The sequence below is a fragment of the Thermobia domestica genome, chromosome 3 (assembly GCF_964235325.1).
Source record: "Thermobia domestica chromosome 3, izTheDome1.hap1.1, whole genome shotgun sequence".
NCBI classification, from domain to species: domain Eukaryota; kingdom Metazoa; phylum Arthropoda; class Insecta; order Zygentoma; family Lepismatidae; genus Thermobia; species Thermobia domestica.
The window spans coordinates 267,543,048-267,564,155 of NC_137456.1; the positions used below are offsets into that span (position 1 = coordinate 267,543,048).

General features: G+C 35.8%; 1 protein-coding gene across 1 annotated transcript in view; it reads right to left on the reverse strand.

Moving 5' to 3' along the window:
- The window catches only part of LOC145681644 (uncharacterized), a 255,102-nt gene that overhangs the window by 214,262 nt on the left and 19,732 nt on the right, over positions 1-21,108 (reverse strand). The window contains exons 2-3 of the mRNA XM_081753266.1: positions 20,666-20,757; positions 2,592-2,679 (exon numbers count right to left, since the gene is read on the reverse strand). Coding sequence (XP_081609392.1) covers positions 2,592-2,679; positions 20,666-20,755 — 178 coding nt within the window. The 5' untranslated portion in view covers positions 20,756-20,757. The remainder of the gene's footprint in view (positions 1-2,591; positions 2,680-20,665; positions 20,758-21,108) is intronic.

Genomic DNA, 21,108 nt, shown 5'->3' on the forward strand with positions numbered 1-21,108 from the left:
TGCTGACTGAAGTTTTCCAGGGTTTCCTTCAGTCCTACCTGGCAAATTCAGGGACGGCACCTAGTAAACTGGCCCTGGGCGATACCTTCCCAAATCCTTTCCATTGTTACTGTTGTTGGATATTCAATGCAAAATGGCCTCTGAGCTGTATCTGGTGATTGTTAAATAAATAAATAGTAAAATATCGGTCATTTTCTACTACCTTTACATGTCCCGGTAAACGCCCCCCTGAGACCCCCTGGTTCGAATTTCGACAAAAGCCTTTACTCTGGTCTGGAGCCTTGAGCAAGGTATTCGTGACTAAAATTTGGTAACGCTCGGTCAATTTGTCTGGTTCCCAAGGCGGTTCCGGTAAAAGACCCCTGAGACCCCACTGCTTCGAAATTTGAAAAGAATCGCTGAGTCTTGATCTGGGGCCTGGGCCAAGGTACCCCTGACCAAAATTTGGTAACTTTCGGTCCATTCGTCTGGTTCCCAGGCCGCACACAAAAAGACAGACACAAACACACAAACAAACTCTTTATTTTATTTATATTAGAAGATAGTTTACAAGACAGTATTCAGTATGTACTTTTTATAATAATTGAGGTAATTACGAAAGGAAAATTGTTATATTTGAATAAAGAGGAGAAGGACGTAAATATTGCAAAATATTTTTCAATACTTCTTTTATTATTTTGCTCGAAATGTCTTGATAGTTTGTTATTAAAATACTTGCCAACATATCCTCATTTTATTGTCCTAACAAACCAATATATATTGATAATAAAATAGTTTAGATTGATCGAGGTACTGGGTCTTCAGAATTTCATGTCATTCCCCCTCACCGTTACGAAATGTTGGCTAAACGAACCAATATATGTTCCAGTAAAATAGTTTAGAGTGATCGAGCCCCTTTTATGACGACCACAGTATTTCATGTCACGGACCACCCCCCTTCACGAAATCCTGGCTACGTGCCTGCAACACTGTCAGTAGCTACGTCCTCGACTAATATACATTTACAAGTACAGCTTTATTTTCGTATTTTTTTCAACAGTTAACCAATTTAAAACCGTATTATAATTCAAAGTACTTATCATATTTTTATCGCAAAACAAGAATATGGTTAACTTCTTAAATACTTCGCTCCGCAGGAACTCGTTCAGCGCGTGCAACAAGCAAAAAACATGCTTGGCGTCTCACAAATGACGAAGGACAAAAAGGAAAAGCAAAAGCAGCACAGCAGGGCCTTATCGCAGTCAGAGCTGACAACATAGTTACGGTCGTCACATACGCTAATAGACCTACAAGCGGTGTTCAAGAATTATACAGTTACAATATACGTTGTACCACAGTAGCGCTACAGGCGGAATGTGCACGAACTACAAATGAATATGTTTCTTACAAGTATCACTCACTGTTGAACCCTCTTTACATTCTACACATCAATTTTTCTCCCACTTTTTGACCTTGACAAGCAGAAGTACCAGGCTTTCCGAGTTCACAATCATAAACTGTTTGTGTACAAAGTACGTTTTCAGTTCTTCGAATGACTCTGCGCGCGAAGAACAGGGGTGATGATCGGGCTACCGAATACGGCAGCCGGAAACACCCGGTTGCAACTTTAAATGTAAAGTACAAATATAGAGCCTTGACAATGTCTTGAGGCTGTATATATATATATATATATATATATATATATATATATATATATATATATATACTAAATGATTATAGGGTAGCAAATTACTTTAACGATAGTTTTCGTTGCTGCATCTAGATATTTCGTGTTACTAAAAAGAAATTTAACACCTTATAATTCCATCACTTTCCTGAATCAATATACGCTGATCAGACCTTAGCCATGACCACCATCATATGTATTGTTTGCATAAGTTTACATACCGAACTAGGTTATGACCACCACTTTTCTTATAAATGTAATATTCGCTTTCACTCCTCTTTTGCTTGTTCATTTTTTTTTACATTTAACGTTTTTCGCAACCCGTAATCTATATGAGACACGGACTTACAAACATAATTACATTTCATTATGGGAGAGTATTTAAATTTGCAGCATAATGGTAGTATGGATATCTCTAAAAGACTGACTGTAAATATCAGTACACAGAGAACTAACGGATCGTCTTCCAACGGAGATACAGCCCATATATTCACCCATTTCTGCCGTTCAAATTATAGCCAATCATACCACTATTCTATTATTTGTACCAATTTAGTGCTAACGTGATAGATACCGTCTCATTTAGTATCTAACTTCATGTTAAGGTATATTATTTATTTTCGCCATCACTTTTTTTTCTTACCAAACCCTGTCTTGATCAGTGTTTTACGACATTTATATTACTAATTGAACCTGAGTGCGCTCATCCTCTAAGGTTTAGTTATTTATCTGAGTCTAGAGTATAAATCATATCGAAATGTACCAAGTTGTAACCTGAGTATAAGCAAATTTATTTCAAGTTTATACCAAATGCTAATAGTCTTAATTTCATAAAAGACTTTCTGCGAAAGTTAATGTTTGTTTCGTGGTGTGAACCCATTGCTTTCGACTTGAAATTTTAGTTTTTAGTTTAAATAGTACTTACTTGTTATTAACTCTTCAGATGGAAACCAAATGTCATCCAATTTTTTTAATATCGAATATGAAAACCCTATTATAGATAACGCAATAACCTGCAAAGATATAAAAATTCGTGTACATCAAACAAATATGATAGTGTCTGTTGAAATCAGTTATATGCATTTGCAACTATAACACATTGCACCATTAGAAATAAAAAAGACATCTCAATTTTAGAATGACATTCCAAAAAATATACAACAATTTGATGAAAGTTTGGCCTGACAGCATAAACTGAAGTTAATGTTCGATTTTAAATAAAAATCAGAGTGGCATGTTTCGATTCACAATACTACTTTTCGGCACTGTAGTAATTCGATTTGAGAAAAACTACATTCCTTAACCAGTATATATATATATATATATATATATATATATATATATATATATATATATATATATATATATTTATTTATATATATATATATATATGTGTGTGTGTGTGTGTGTGTGTGTGTGTGTGTGTGTGTTTCTGTTCTCCTCGCAAATATATATATATATAAAATCTTAATTAGGTCTAATTTTTTTACACTAATTTATGTTTATATTCGGTTAGACTCCAGAAAAGATTGTTTCCGTGTTTGCATTCCCATTTGTGCAGGAACATTATTATCTGGCTGCGTGTTACAAAACTCGTAAAACTAATCTTTCCGTCATTTCAATAATTTCAATACCATCATATTAGGAAGTTAGATTTACTGAATGTATTCGTTTGTTTTAGCACTAAGCACAAGAGAGTTACAGAATCGTGTCAACGAAAATATATATTAAATCACAATGTTCATTAACAGAGTGAATTTTTAATAAATTATCGCAGAAGTCTGAAAAAACCTGCGTGTGGGGGGCAATGATTCAATGGATTTGTTTCCTGAATTCAATTTCATAGTGTGTTAATAATTGTGACCCCATAAATAAAATTTGAGCCAGATTACACAAAACGACCAACATGCATTGACCTGAATGTACACGTGATAGCTTGAAACATGCGATGTATTTCACCAAACATTACCAGATTGTGTTTGCTAGTTTGAAACACCGAAGAGTGGAAATATTTCTGCAAGTGGAAGGACGGTTCATACAAAGTTTCACCAACATGGCATTAGTATTGCAAACTTACAGACACACAAATGTCAAACATAGAAGCATTGAAACCATAGTTTAAATTATTTATTAGCCTTATTTACTGAGCAAATGGTAATTCTCCTCGCACTATCTTTAATAACTGTTAGTAGTTGCAACTACTGTATTAATTTTGGAAGTCTGACATTTTAGTGGGAGAAGAGCTCAAGAGGATGAACTTCATATTCATTACAATTTGAATAATCCTGGCAGCAAAGTTAGCCTCTCCAAGCCAGCCCATATTTCCGCTAATAAGTGCTGGCCAGTCATCATAGAAGTATGCTGTTTTATCTTTCAGTAACCAATTAGTGTTTTTACACTCGAAACGTCTGAAATCTCTTCCAATAAGCAATTAGGAAGCTCCTTGCATATACATTTATTACAGAATAAATCCTATTCCCCTTAAATATAGCATTCTTAGAAGCCCGGTAAGGATACTACTGTGTTATCCGAAAATATATAGAATATAATACTAATGTATATAAGGTTTTATGGGGAAACTTAACGAGTGATTGAAGAAAGGATCAAAACCACAGCACGGTATGTAAATATTGTTCCAGAGGTAGGACGATTTTGGTGGAGTATTATGTCAAAAACGAAAATGGTATTTTATTTGGTGAGACAGAAGAAAGTCGAGAATCACAGAAAACAAAGTAGATTAAAATAAAGTATTGATTAAAAGACAATATATTTCAAGAGACATTTTATTTTTAATCATGAAGATTAGAGAAAGGAACGAGAAACACACTTAACCTAAAAGAAACGTACATAAAAGTAGTATTAATATGATAACGGGAAATAACTATAAAACAAAGGGAATAAACAGATAATATATTTTTAATTTAACTTTGTACAATTACGTTAGAAAATCCAAATATCACTTAAAAATAAACTATAACATAGAGCTGGTTTCGTGCATCTCTAATTATCTGGAAAATATCTCTCGGATAATCGAAAACCTCTAAGGCTTTTTCTATTTTACCCTAAATATACAGAGAGAAAACGGGAATCATAGCTCAGTGGAAGAGCGTTCAGCTCTGGTTCTATCCCACGCAGCACCAAATTGACTTTGACGTTAACAAAACCAGTTTGTATGAATTTGTTCGGCGTTATGTTATCGTGTTTCCATCCGCTTTCTTCACTTTATTATTTTATTAAGCTGAATCATCATCTCCAGTAGAGTGGGGACACTTGGGCTTGTTTTTCCCAAGCTACGCCCCCTTCGCGCTGATTGGCTGGCGCCGCCACCTTGCCCCGCCCACATGTGGCTCCGCCCCCTGGCCACGGCCGCCATTTTAGGGGTGTACTCGTTCTCTTTTATGAGCACATTATCCAACATAGCAAAGACTCGTCCCCTTTTAGTTTCCATTCAAAGACTACGAACATGGCAGAACCCCTATTTTATCATAGCAGAAATTACACTGACCGGAGAATACACTCACCTCTTTAAACATAGCAGTGACTTATTTTCCAACCCCTATTTTAACATAGCAGAGACTACGAAACATAGCAGGGGTGTGTTCATTCCCTTTTAAGAGCATTTTTTTTCAACATAGCAGACAATGAATGCCTATGTAACATGGCCGATTACTAAATGTGGAAACACCGCCTTGATATATTGCTTTGTTTTATGGGCCATTTTATGAAGTTTGGCTAGTTAAATGAACTTAGAAAATATCTTACTCGTTTTGTTTGGAGCCAATAGTAAATAGTTTTATTTTAGCCAATGAGATACTTCACTTGCAGATGTTTCTCCAATGAAAAGGAGTTTTATTTTAGCCAATCAGAAGAAAGCGGAGCAACTCTATAAGGGCTGAGGTTCGAAGCAATTCTCAGTCAGGTATTCATCGGCTTCTAAAAAGTGAACATCGTGTGCAGAGTGAGAGAACATTGAGTGAATTTCGAGTGTGAATTAAGGGTAAGTATTTGTTAAACTTTGTCAAAATCTTCGGTGATGATTTTTAAGTGTTCCTTATAACCGCACCCAGACTGATTATTTTTTGAAATATACACTATGTTAAATACGTTCATGAAAACCAGAGTTCGTTGCGTTGAGAAATAACCGAAATATTGATTTTTAAAAATTTAAGTTTTTCTGCACTCTGAAAATTTTGGGTGGTGATTTTTAAGTGTTGTCTGTTTGATGAAATATACGATGTTTTCGATCATGCAGATTACGAATATTTCTCCCTTTTTAACCCAGAGTTAATAGTTTATGTGGGATACGCCTAATATGCGATTTTTGGATGATTTTGCTATGTAAGATTCTTTATTCTATTTACAGGTTTAGAAAATATGACTAAAAACGATGGGAAGAATACGTTATTAGGAAAAACACTTTTTGGTGCTCTATAGTGCGAACAGCCCCAATTACAGCAAAAGCATCAAACAGCGAAAAAATCGCTAGTTGATAGAATAATAAAGTTACTTTTTTGTTACAAACACCTGATTTATCCGAGAGGAGTTTTGCAAAAAAATTTCCAACAATTAATTATTAGGAAAAAAGACATTTTATTTGGCACAGTTAGAAATTCCATTTACAAGGGACAGAGAGAGAGCGGCTTTGATCCACTAGAAATTCTAAAGCATTGCTTTCAATATAGCGTAAACGTTATTACAGAAGACACTATTTGGATTTCTTAGTGAATGATTGTTGATCGTTAAGAATAATAGGTTACTAGAAAAAACACTAATTGGCGTTCTATAGTTGGATGACCGCAATTAAGATAAAACAGCAAGTATTAACGATAATACAATATTACTTGGTAATCTATAGTTGGAAGAGACCCATTATAGTAAAAAAAACACGCAAACATTAACGATTTTACAATATTTTAGAAAATACTTGGTATTATTTAGTTAGAAAAACAGCAAATATTAACTCTTACAAAATAAATGGAGAGACTTAATATAGTATATGAATCACGTCAATATTATAGACAATTTAAAGATAATGGAAATTTACTGACAATTGAATTAACTCTTCCCCCAGAGGGAGAAAAACCCCTTGAATGGGTAGAAAATGGTATTCGTGATTTGGTACAGTATGTAATGAGAGGTGTGCTCCCTCATCATCGTGTAGGGTTGACTTTCATAAATCAAAATCATCCCGATAAACCATTCTGTCTGTCTTTTCGAACTGCTAATAATATGACTGCTGAAAATGTGTGGGGATCGTTAGAAAAAGTGATGCAATCAAATACATCATTCCTATATCAAGATCGTTTTATTCTTTATTTTCACCATGTCGAACTACCTATTGGTATGGAACGGGTGAAACAGAATTTCTCTGATATAAACGAATATATAACACATAACACAGGAATTATGATTATTAAAACCCCTGATTATTATTGTCTGGGTCAGGCTCTGGTGGTAGCTATAGGTCTTATTGAGCATAAAGATAATAAAAAAGAAAGACATAGATATCGCCATCAATACTCAGCCAATATTTTTAAAAAGGTATCTGAATTAAGTGAAAAGGCTGGTGTTAGCTTAGAGAAAGGCGGAGGGATACCGAAATTTAAAAAAAAATCAGGCCTATTTATCGGCATATAAAATCACGGTTTATGACGAGTTGTTGGACGAAAAAATATTTTCTGAGGGTCACGGTCATGGTAAACGAATTAATTTACTATATTAACAATCATTATAACGTCATCACTAGTCTAACAGCAGCATTTTCCTGCGGTTACTATTGGGAAGAATGCCATAAAAAATTCCAGAGTAAAGACAGGCATGCGGGGAAGTGTAAAGCTTTGTGAAAATAAATGCCAGAATAGACCACCATGCAGCATTACAGAAAGTGTAATATATTGCAGGGAATGCAATAGATGCTTTTATGGGGCTCAGTGCTACAAAAACCATTAGGCTTCATTGTGTGATATTCTGAAAGTGTGTCCTCAATGTCATAAAGCATACGTGGTGAAAAAAGGGCGGATTCCACATGTCTGTGGGAAAGTATTCTGCACAGGGTGTAATAATATGATGCCGTCAGGGCATTTATGTTACATTCAACCGTGCCGAACGCGTACTCCACAGAAGTGGTTATTAGTGTTTTATGACATTGAGTGCCGCCAGGTTAAAGAAGTAGCCGGTGGTATTTTTAAGAATGAGCCCAACCTGTTAGATAGCCAACAAGTGTGCTATTGTTGTAGAAACAGTGCGAGTGAACGGTGTGGTGTATGCGTCATTAGAGAACGTGTATTTTATGGGGACAATTGCATTGTAGAGTTTCTAGATTATTTAGCACAAAGGCGTTCTGGAATAAACAAAATAGTCGCTGTAGCTCATAACGCAAAGGGGTATGACGGCCATTTTGTTTTACGCGCGATCATGATTGATAAAGAGTGGACGCCGCGAATAATTATGCGTGGGTACAAAATTTTAACGATGGAATAATTATATTTAAAATTTATTGATAGTCTAAATTTCTTAGCAATGCCTTTGTCCAAACTAGGCGACACGTTCGATTTGCCAGTCTCGAAGGATAATTTCCCTCATTTATTCAACACAAAGGCTAATGAGGAGTATAGGGGTGCTTTACCCAGCCTTGAGTATTACGATGTGGGGGGCTTAAAAAAGAAACAGAAAGAGAAGCTTTTGCGTTGGTATAATGAGGAAAAAGAAATACTTGGGGAGACGGGCTTCATTTTAAAAGAACTGCTCATTAAATACTGTGTAAACGATGTGAACTTGCTGCGCAATGCATGCGTAGAATTTATGAACGAATTTGAAGTTATATCAGGCGTCAACCCGTTCCTAGAAAGTATAAGCATTGCCAGCGCGTGCAATTTAATGTATAGAAAAACGTTCTTGCGAACAGACACCATTGGTATTATCCCACATAGTGGGTACAGGTGGCGTGATAACCAATCTGTCGGTGCCGTTCAGTGGCTCGTGTACGAGGCCGACCGATTAAAAACACAAATCCAGCATTCTGGTAACGGACGAGAGGTTGTGCTGTGTGGTGGGTATAAAGTGGATGGTTATGCTCGCTATATTGGCGCAGAATATGTTTGGGAGTATCAGGGTTGTCTATTCCACGGTGCCGGGCGTGTTATCCTACAGGTCGTGATAACACCATATATAACGATGCATACACTACTTTTAATATGCGATATGAGAATACTGTAAACAAAATTAATAGTTTAAAACAACTGGGGTATATAGTGCATGAAATGTGGGCATGTCAGTGGCGCGAGTTTCTGAAAGAACACCCACCAGTGAATATGTTTGTAAAAAAACACCGCATGGCTAAGAAATGTTCAATTCATCCACGGGATGCCCTGTATGGAGGCAGAGTCGACGCCATGAAACTTTACAAAAAGGTGAAAGAGGGAGAACGTATCATGTATACCGATATAATCTCCCTTTATCCTTATTGTTGTAAGGTGAAAAAATTTCATGTGGGTCACCCGAAAATTTATGTGGGGGATGACGAGTGTCCTGATATTTCGGAATTTGAGGGAATAATAAAGTGCACGGTATTAGACCCGGACAAACTCTACCACCCAGTGTTGCTCTATCGGAGTGGTGAAAAGTTATTATTCCCCTTATGCTGAACATGCGCGGACACTTTTAATGAAGAAGAATGCACGCATTCGGATGAGGAGAGAGCTTTGACTGGATTATGGGTTGTAGACGAAGTGCTGTAGCTGTTGAGAAAGGATACAGAGTGCTCGAAAAACATGAAGTATGGAGCTATGAGGTTGAAATGTATGACGCTGAAAAGAAAGAGGGCGGTCTTTTCACGGACTACATTAACCTGTTTATGAAGATCAAGACTGAATGTAACGGTTGGCCTGCAGGATGCGTTACTGAACAACAAAAAGACCATTTCATACACGAGTATTATGAGAAAGATGGTATCCAATTAGACCGAGAAAAGATTATGCGCAACAAACCTAAGAAACGAATTTCAAAGCTAGGGGTAAACAGCCTGTGGGGTAAGTTCGCACAAAGAGAAAACATGGAGCAAATCGCTATCATTAAAACTCCCGAGGAGTATTTCGATAAATTAACAAATCCGAATATTGAAGTTAAATCATGTATTCCAATCGTGGGCAAAATCCGTGTGCTCAACTGGAGTGTTAATAAGAGCTGATAGAAGTCATGGGGAACCTCCCCGATATTTCGTTCTCCCATACAGTCTGAAACTACTTGGCACATACATTATGTGCTTCCCATCTAATGCTGTATGGTAAACTGTATTCCTCAAAGTACTGTTTACGTGGGCCTGTTCGAACCAGGGTGGCTCAGTAGTAGAGTGCTCACTTCTAGTTTCAAGGATCCGTGTTCGATCGCAGCCCCTGCCAACATCGTGCTCGTGGGATTTATCGAGGCTTTCCCATTTCCTTCCACTTTCTCATTCCACCATTTCTTTCATCCATCCTTTGTCGTCTCCTTCACCCTAAGCTGGCACAACCATGAGGAACTAAACTAAATATTTCGTTTCATTTCGCTTAATTTCTTTTTGATGCAATGTTAGCCTTAAACAGTCGATGCAATCGAATGATAGTTAATTTTAAAAGGCGCGGAGCGTTGGGTAATCATTCGCTAGGTTGTGAGTTCTAATTGCGTTTATAGTCAGTTTTTTTTTAAAGTTTTTTATAGTTCCACGTAGAAATTTCTGAAGTGCATCACTGAGAAGAGATGGGGGCTTAGTGAACCCAAGTTTTTTTTTTGGGTTCGACAGTTTCCACTATAGCTTGAAAAACAGAAGGGCAAAGATTGGCATGTGGGAATTGTCCAATCAAATTTATTAGTGCCTAATACATTATGGAATACTTCTATCTTTCTTTTGTAGATGCTATGATAACATGAGCAACAAGCACCATATTGTTGACATAAGTATTGTATATTATTATGATGATGATGATTGTTTGAAAGTTTGCTCATGTCATGTAAGCTGCGTAATAGATTTTTTCGAATAGAATTGGATCATGCTTATTTTTAGGCAAATGCGATATTTTATTTCTGTAGATATTTTTAGTTTACTAGAAAAGTAAAATATAACTAATAGTTGAAACCTCTGTATAGTCTTTCTTAAACAGGTTAATGATCTAGCTTCTTCTGTTGCATGCTTGCAAAACCTGCAGAAGCTTACTCGGAAATAATTTCTCTATTGAAATTTTTTATTACATTACCGAGCTCCAGTTCCTTTATTGTTGCTTGAAAAGGGCAAGAAACTATCTCCGATTTTCAGTTTCTGCTGATGGTCTTCACTCGTAATGATTTTATTTGTGCACCGAAAATGAGAGAGCTTATATACCAGATGGCGCTAGGAATAGATGGCAGAAACCTCTCTGTATTTTTTTAACTTGGTTCAAAATTTCAGAGAAGGAAGCTCATAACAATGTAAAGGGTTCTATTTATTTTCCATATTCTCCATTGTTAAAATCAGTTGACTGATTTGTGATTAGACAATAATTCAATAGTGAAATTGTTGCAGGAATGAACAAAATAGAAAATCACAATACGCCACGCATTAAATCCTTTATGTGCATAGGAACAGCCTTCTCTGCAAGCTTATACTATCTAGGTTTAAATTTGTAATAGCCATTTTGTTTAATGTGAGTGGGAAAAACACGTTTTAGAGGAAAAAGATAGAGTAGGAAAAACACGTTTTAGTCTCTTACATGTAATATGTAAGCTTGTAGTTGTTTATTGTGAAAAATAGAAGCATTAAATATCTGCATTTTTTCAGGTTCAAATGTTAATCAGTACTGGTGGTCGTGATGAGAAGACGCTCATCAATAATATGCTCCGACGCCTCTTACATGATGAATTGGCCCAGATGTTCACATTAAGTGGGAGATAGACGAAGAAATGGGATAAGAAAGCGTTCATTGGGACACAAATTGGGAATATTTTATTACGTAAGTACTTTATATAAAATTTTCTTTATACTGATACCTATAAATCTCACTGCTTCGATCGGACTACCTGATGAGGTTTCCCCTTATGTCTCTAGTTCCAGCAGACGAATGATGGGATGGTAGATTCTGGGACTCTGCCTGTTCACATCCTTGCCTTCCCTTACCCCTGCCTGAGCCTTAGATGCCCAAAAGGTATAAATACATTCTTTCAAGTTTAGTTTGTGAATATGTCTAAGATTTTAAAAGGTGAGGGCAGTAAGCTATAAATAATAGTATTTTAAAAGTTTTGAAAGATTTTGCAACTTTGTTATTCTATCACCCACATCGTATATGGCACCAAGACACCAACCTGGCAATTCTTCATTAAGATGTCAGGTAGGTGTTGCTGAAAGAAGCTGAAATAACTGCTGGGAGTAAACTAACTTTGGAATATCGGTGATTCTTGACGCTACATTCGAATTATTGAATTAGGCAGCTGTTTAGGGTGATTTTCTTTTAAATAAATATTGAAATATTTGTCATGACTTATGACTTAACCCTCGTATAAAAAGAGGCTCCATAAAAATAATAAATGTAGTTTTAAAATATTTATATAAGATTGTGCTTTACTCTCCAGAAGGAAAACATTTTTCAGTTTTACCTATATATTGTCTGTTTACCAGAAATGTGGAAATCTCTGCAAATGTTTGTAGCTATCAATATCGGGCCTGATTTTTAGTCGTAATTTTTAACAAATGACAAACCTGTAAGACGAGTCCGAGTTTCTTTTAACAAAATGTGTCGCTGGAAATTTAATGTTTTCCTATTCTTTTTTGTTACTTTATACGTAGGACAACCTTTGGCTCTTAGAATTTGTCTGTTGCCGTTTAAATAAGTTTTCGAGGCCAATTTACTGCTGCGGTGACGTTAGGGTTGGGAAGTGCTTTCTCCCATGTACAACATTGATCCGGTAACTTATCTTGATTCGAGGCTTTGTTTGCCTTTAGAGGCGCGTCAATATTGTCACTAACGAAGACGTAAACACATCCGCTTCTAACTCGAAAATACGAATTTGAGAAAAATATCTATATAAAAAAAGTCCGATTATCGAAATTCGAGAAAAACTTGCGAGTTTCTCTCGCTTTTAGAATTCCAAATTTGATCTTTCTTTGAAAGATAGAATCGTGGGAAGCGCTCTCATATAAATCAAATAATAAATCTTTATATACCAATGATATTGCTCTCCACGCTTTTCCTTTCGAAAGCTTTTTTTTTTAAGTTTTATTTTATTTTTAAACTTATTTTGCATAGCTGATTATAAGAATTTTGATTTTAATTCTCACAGTCAATAGAACTACATATTGTATGAATAAATTTTATATTTTTTTTCGCACTATAGTTTATAGTTTATAAACTCTGCAGCAATGTCCGTGGTGCTTACCTTGTATTTTTCATTTAAAATGAGAAAAATAAAGGGATGGAATGAACTCCATGTCCAAGCTACTTTGTACAATATGAATAAATAATTCCAGATCTTTCCGTCTTTACGAAAAAATGTGAATATATTGATGTAGTCTTGTTCATAAAACTTCGTCTTTACCAGTGTCTTGCATTGCTGTGTATACTCAAATACAATTTTTTAAAATTAATTATTTCTGTTTTCAGATGCGTCTAAGAAAGTGTACATTAGTACTACTGATGAGAAAGTGAAAGAAAACATAGGCGATTGGCTGCACCAAGCTCATACTAGGTTGACTAGGCTGTAAGTAGTATGCAATTTTATAATTGATGGGTTTGTAAATGAAAACTAGATTTTGGGTTTCGTAAAAGGAAACAAGACTGGATATTTAATAGATTTCTTAATCGCCTCAGCGGACTGATAGATCCCTGTATTATAACGCAAATGCCACCTATAATGCAGCCCTTTATTACAAACTTAAAGAAATCTTTAATAATTGTCAAATATCATGTAAGGGTAATACGTACTTCTGCTTTGTAGTAAAAGTTATGCGTTTCGCTTCTTTAAGCTGATTCGTTGAATGGCTCGAGGGCTGATTAGATACGCAGTAAATCTGTCTAAAATATTGTCGAGGACCCAAGTTTTGTCCTCGAGTATACCAGCTAGATTCAGAAGGATGATGAAGTCGGAGTGTAGTACTGAAGTACAAGATGGTCATACAGGTGTCTTATTTAGAATTGAATTTAGAAACAAAAGTAACAAACAGGACCTCTTTTATCAATTTGTAAGAATGAAACGGAAACACATTTGAGGATAGGTGACTGTTTGAAGATAAAGAATATAGTAAGCTGACTGTACATTCATGACGTCACGTTTAGGTTTCTTAAACTGAACGTTTCAAGAATACAAGACTCGGAGAAGAACAATAGGTGACGAAGATAACACGCGACAGTGTTGTCCGCCACAAAGAAATTATTAAAATCCCTGAAAAGGACACACAAAGGCGCATTCTGGTTCATTTTGCTCACTCTGACTCATTCTGTTCATTAGCGCTTATTTCCCTCAGTCGAATTAGGATTCTTAAGATCTCAGTCTCTACACCAAACTACAGTCTCTCCATATCCATTTATAACCTGTAGCAGTACAGTAAACAACTCTATTGAACCGAGTACCTCAAGGAGCGGATTCAACGTCTTTACCGCCGATGCAATAGGACAGCAGACGTAGAAGATACAAAAGATGCCAGTGTTTATTAACCCTCAAGAAACCTAAACTGTGTTCTGAATGTCTCATTCCTTTAAACAATTACACGTTCTAAGTCTCAGTTATTAGAAACAATCACAGTCTTTAATCACTCACTTCTCAAACAAATCACCACAATTTAGAGAAAAAATATCTAGCCAGAGAAAGAAAAAAGGTTTAGTTTCTATATAAGATATTAGATTCGGAATAGCGTTGATAGATACTACTTATATAAGATTTAAGATATAAGGTAAAACACTGAGATAGTGATGAAGATTTTGCAGAAGCTGCGTGGGAAGACAATATATCGTAGTAGGCAGTATTTCTAGTAGAACACTCGAAGTATAAAAGTAAACTCCAGTAGACACCTTGATTACAGACATTGTGGAATTAAAAAAGTGAAAACTACTTTAAAATTAATTTAATAAAATATGTAATGAATTTATAATATAAGAAATTGATGGTTTACATTTCCTTTTATATTTCAGTAAGGAGAAGCAGCAAAAAGAGGAGGCAGCTGCAGTTGGTGGGAAACAAGTGGAAGAATTAACGTAACTTTGAAAAGCAACTTTTGTATTACATATTTAGCCCATGGACGAAAAATGGTATTTGGTAATAACATAAAGAGCAATGTTTAACCCTCGAGAAGTCGCGCTGAAAAAGTAACGCGAGTAGTCGCGCGCGGTCAAAAGGACCGCACGAACATAATATGTTGCAAATCTCGTTTTAAACATTTTTTCTTGTGTTAGAAACGTAATTTTGTATATTTTCTGATTAAGAGGGATTTAAATATTTAATATTATAATAAGTTTTACAGTAGTAACTATTAGTGGAACCTACTATTAAACATTTACTGTTTTTTTTTCAGTACTGTTTTCTTTTTAATTTCATATTTGGAATATTTGTTTTTCGTTACATATTTCTTTCGATAGATAACTGCTCACTGGTTTTATTGAAAATTGTAATTCTGATGACTATCTTTTGTTTTTGTCAAGTCTTTGGTTCGTCTAAAATTAGAAATGCAATAGTAAATTAGTAAAATAAATACTATATACACATAACAATAAAACAAAGCTTCAAAGCGCATTTTACATTCAATTATAGCTCACTCGTAGCTAAGCGGTTAGCGTACGCCCCTTTGGCGTGGAACTTCGAGGTTCGATTCCCGGTGGGAGCTCATGTGGTTCGGATCCCACGTTAAGCAGTAGGTCTACGTCTTACATAGCCTTGATGTTGAAAGGGGCGCTAAATTGAAATCAAATCCAATCAAATCAAATTTACATTGAATTATTTTACGGTCCTATTATTTTGAAACTTCACCTATACAACACTACATTGAATTATTCTAGGTTATATTCAAATTTACACTGTTTTACACTTCGTCGTCGCTTATTTCGGCCTCTGCTGCGCTGACTACATTCGGGGAATTGCTGGTTATTTCTGGGTTTGAGATCTTCAGACTGGCTCGCAGACTCCTCACTTCCACTTTCGTGTTCACTCACTTCTACATTATCTTTTTTGTTATGATCTTTCTCAGACAAAGCTTCCACAAGATCATCTTGGCTGATTTATCCTAATAGTCCATTCCTAACATTTCCCTCCAATTCTTTTAAGCTGTTCATTTCTAATTTACTCTTTTTCCACACTTGGTATCAGTTTGTTGACTTTGTTGACCTCTCTTCCACCCATTAAAATAATATTTATGTTTATAAAGCTTAAAACATCTCCAAAGCAAAGGTCGCGTGCAGAGCGAAACACTGAGAAAAAACATTACACGGTTAGTCGCGCGCGGTGGAAAGCACCGCAGAGTCACTAAACAATCCGTAGTTGTTAAACTAAACAACGGATAAGGGAGTGATTGAGCAGTAATGTTCGGGAAGGTGCGGGGTAAGATTAGGTAGACGGTGGAGTCTGTCGGACAAACAAAGTGGGCACACGATAAAAAATAATTTCTCTGCGGTGCTTTTGACCGCGGCGCGACTAATCGAGGGTTAACTGACATAATTGGAATACTCTTTAATCCCACTTACAGCAACGTCATTTGCAATATCGCGTTCGATAACCATCTGTAACTACAGTATTCGTTATTCAGTTATATTTTATATACAAAATGATTTTCCCTCCTTAATAGGATATTCTGAATGAAAGGATGTAGTAACAATGAAAGTGTAGTAGCGAAGATAATGTTCTCTCATCAGGTGCCTCAACAAGTGGTGCATAAGGATACGCCCACGTGGGGACTCACCTAGGATGGACCAAATCAGCACTGCTGATTTGCAGTAACTAGAGGGGATTAGAAAGGCTAGGTTAAGATTGGTGAAGCCAACAGAAAACTACCGGTGAGCCATGTTTGTCGGTTGAGCATAGGAACAACAACCCGACATTGTAAAAAAATAGATGTTCTTTAATTCTTTACGAAAAAGCTCTACCAGACACTAGAAGACGTCGCCCTTGGTGCGAATTAGATGAAATTGGTTACACGGAATGTGAGAAGAATAACTAACCGGGGTTTCGAGAAATCTGGAGAAATAGATGCAGAGATCCAAGATACGAATCGGTGCTTTACAAGTAGCAAGACGGAAAGATGTAGAATGAATACCTCTGAAATACTATATAATAAATAACAGTGGAGAAAAGAAAAACCTATTAGTGACTGGGCTTTCTATGCAAATATAATCATAGATAAGCTAAAAGTCTACCAGACAATAGATCCAAAAATATGAAGATAGAAATAAAAGTAAGTAAAATTCGTTAATATTTCCCGGATAAGTATCCATGTACCTACAGAGGACAAACAAGTAATTGAAAAGGACTCACTCGATGATCAACTAAGTAAAGTGAAGGAAAATTTTCCTAAGCATGATGTAAAAATGTTAAGGGGGATTGGAACGCAAAGATTGAAATGGAAGACGTTTGGAAAACAATGATAGAAAAATATAGTACACAAAAAGAAACGAGTGTAAATGGATTAAGTATGATATATTTTGCCACAAAAATAAACTTTAAAATAAGCAACACATCTTTTCAACATAAGGAAATTGAACAAGAAACTTGATCTCTCCTGATGGACTCTCAATGATCAGATAGATTATGTTATGATCGATGGGAAACATGCATCAGACATTGAGGATGTAAGAAGTCACAGATGAGTTGCAATATCGTTCATTTTCAGCTTGGGATCAAATACAAACAAAAGATATCCACGAGAAGAAAGAGATACATGAAACAAAACAGAAGTTACGATATGAGTAAATTCAATGTGAAGGTAATCTCCATCAGGTGCCATTGGATCAAATTTGACCCCAGTGTTCTTTCCAGTGCTTAACTTTTAATACATTCGAAATAGCTTCAAGCCTTCTTTTTAGTATTTTCACTTTGGTTTTAGACATGAATAATGCTTAGTACACACTTGACCTCGGCATTACCTGATAGGTATTTGTTAGTATAAGTGTTTGGGGTCAAAATTGACCCCACGGTACCTCTTGGGTTCAAAATTATATAATATGTTACATTCATTTTTATGACTTATGCCCTAAGTATTATTTTTGCTACCACAATAAATGGTAGATAATAATAATAATAATAATAATAATAATAATAATAATAATAATAATAATAATAATAATAATAATAATAATAATAATAATAATAATAATCGTTTTTTATATTTATTACAATCACGAATTTAACAGTTCCTTGAATATGGGATCATATTGAGTCTAATATATTTTCCTGGAATATGGGCTATTTTCTTCGTTGTCTTGGCTACATTGCAACACCTGCAGTTGGCAACGCTAGCATCAGTAGACACATTGGGCCTTATGCAGAGTCGTTCTGACGCGTAATTACTGCCATACTAAAGAGTTGGAATAACATGTGTTTCCTGCAGTAGTCATGCGTTTAGTATGTTGCTAATCATACATCAAAACGACTCTGCATAAGGCGGATTGTTATCAAGCGGAACTAAACAAAACGACATAATGGCGAGAAAAAAGCTATCTGTTGAAGAAAAGTTGGTCTATTTGGAGAAGCTCAGCAGTGCCGAAGACTACGTTATTCAGGACAGCTTGAGCTGGGATGAGAGTGACGAAGAATACAACAAAGTGGTTGATTCCTAGAGTGAGGAAAGTGCAAGTGGGTCTGAGTGCAAGGAGGAAAATGGTAGTAATGCGACACCACCAAACACCACAGGAAGTGAAAGAAGTCATCGAGAGCTGTGGTATGAGGATAACAAGCAATCCTTCACAATCAAGTGGTACAGAGCTGTATGGAAAGCGCGGGCGGTGTTACCTGTGTCCACGAGCGAAAGACAACAAACACGTCACATTCTGCATTAAGTACAGCAATTTTGTGTGCAAACAACATAAACATGAGTCTTGTAAATTGCGACGTTCGCAAGTACGATTAAACACGACTAGAAAGGAACAATTACAGAAATAACGAGTATTCTTATGCTAATGTGCAATGTGCTAAAGATGAGTGTACATAAAAAATGTATAGTAAAAAATAACACACGAATATTGAAACATAATGAAAACGTTGTCCACGTTCTTTAATAAAGATGTCTGGATAAAGAAACATAATTTGATAGGTGATATTATTTGTATAGTTGTGTTTTGTAAGTGGGATCAAATTTGACCCCATGGTACTTTTAGTGTATTCTTTTCGTGGTACAGACATGGGTTAATTACAAAAAATCGAAGAAGAGATAAGTGAAAGAAATCAGCTCTAATGAAGGAACAAGGAAGCGTCAAAGTAAAATCGGATGCTATAAAACCGATATTGAAAAATATGGTGCAAGAAGTAATCAATATGAGAAAGAAGAGAATGGTGTGACAAAAAGTATGACAAAGTTATTCAAGAAAGAGATTAAGTAATGTGAAAGTTGTTACGGTTGAAAACCAAGCCAGTCAAGGGGATTACCAGGTAAAGAAAACATTAGCCAGCAAAGTTATAAGAAGCAAAAAAGGAAAGAGTGGGAAAGCAAAATGGCGGTTTACTTTCAGTATAGTTATGAAGCTAGAAAGAAAAAGAAAACTTACAAAGGAATTAAAGATTTTAGGATAGGATATCAGCCAAGAGTAGAAGCATGTAGGAGAAAACATGGATCAATTGCCACAGGACAAGTGGGGGTCAGGGAAAAGTGGAGAAATTATTTGAGGAATGGAATATGAAATAGAGAATTGAACAAGACCTAGAATGGACAGTATAGTAACAGAAATTTGAATGGGAGCCGCAAGAGCAACAATCTACAAAGGAGTCAGAGGAAGAAGAAATAAGAGAAGTAATAAAACTCTTACAAATCATAAGCTAGCTAGGGTAGACCGGAACCGGATGAACTGGTAAAGGCAGGAACGAAATTCCGCAAGCTAGTTCATAATCTGCTATCTGAAATCGGGAAAAAAGAGATATTTCCAAATATTGTATATGGGAGAAATCGTCCCAAGACGGTAAAAAAGCAGCAAAATGGAGTTTAACAACTACAGATGCATAGAGCTTTTGTTAAAGATATATAAGATACGAGATATGATACTCTATAGCAGAGTCTCAAACTGAGCAGAAGAAATATTAGGCGAATGCCAACCAGGATTCATACCGGAAGATAGAGAAACATAGGAATATAACAATTTTGCGTAATATGCTGATAGACTTTAGCCAACCTACGGGAGCTTAAATAGAATAGAATTATTGAGGAGCCTATTAAGGATGCGATTACCTCAAAAACTGAAAAAAAAAATGATAGGAGTGACGCTGAAAGACACAAAAGGGAAAGTTAATTTACAGAACATCAGACTGGAAGAGTTTGGAATAAACAGTTTTCCAAGACAGAGAAACACCACCAGCACTCTTTAAATTTGCACTAGAACAAGCAGTAAGAGCAATCTAACAAACACAGCACGATATATAAATAATAGGCTAACTCAGCACATCACGTATGCAGACGACGTTATGATATCTGTACGGTAGGAAGCGGTCCTAACATGTGATATGATGAGAGAAATTATTTCTCTAGTTAATTTAGAAAATAACTCTAAGAGCTTAAAATGTTAATAATTTCATAATACGATTAGTTTGTGTTTAGCGCTCCGTTTAGCAGCAATGATATAGGAGACGTGAATATTAGTTTTACATGAATTCGAACCACGTGGAGTTCCTTGGCCAATTAGCTCGGATATCTCACACAAAACATGCAATAAGTAACTACATAGTTACGAAGAAGCTCTTAAATATCTTGCATTATGTATTTTAAAGTATATAATAATGTCATAACATTTAAGTTTCTTTATACGTTAAGTATGTAGTTCGCTTTGTTGAAATATTTACTCTAAATTACTTTTAGTAATAGAATAGAATACCAACCAAATTGATTACCGCAACAATGATGGTCCCATTCTTCAATGACGTGCCAGCGAAGCTTTTCATTCTCCCTGTCCTGCTGATGCGTCTCATATCTGAAAACGAAATATGAATTTTAAAGAAAACGCAAGAAAATGTAGAATAATTTGGTTCAGAAATGGTCGCAAAGGCATCTAGATTTAATTATCAATAAAAGACTTATGCCATTTCGGCTAAAGGAGACGATGATTGAAGCAAGTGATGATAATTAAAGAATTGGCGGAATAAGAAAATGGAAGGAAACTGGGGTACACCGAGAAAACCCACAAGCACGATGTTGTCCACTACATAATTATTTGGCGAGGGATTAAAAGAGGAACACAACGCACCTGCCGTAAGTGCATACCACTGATTCATCTCGCTTCCGTGAAGCAAATCCTCTTTCATTTGTTGCAGTTTGAGTAAAT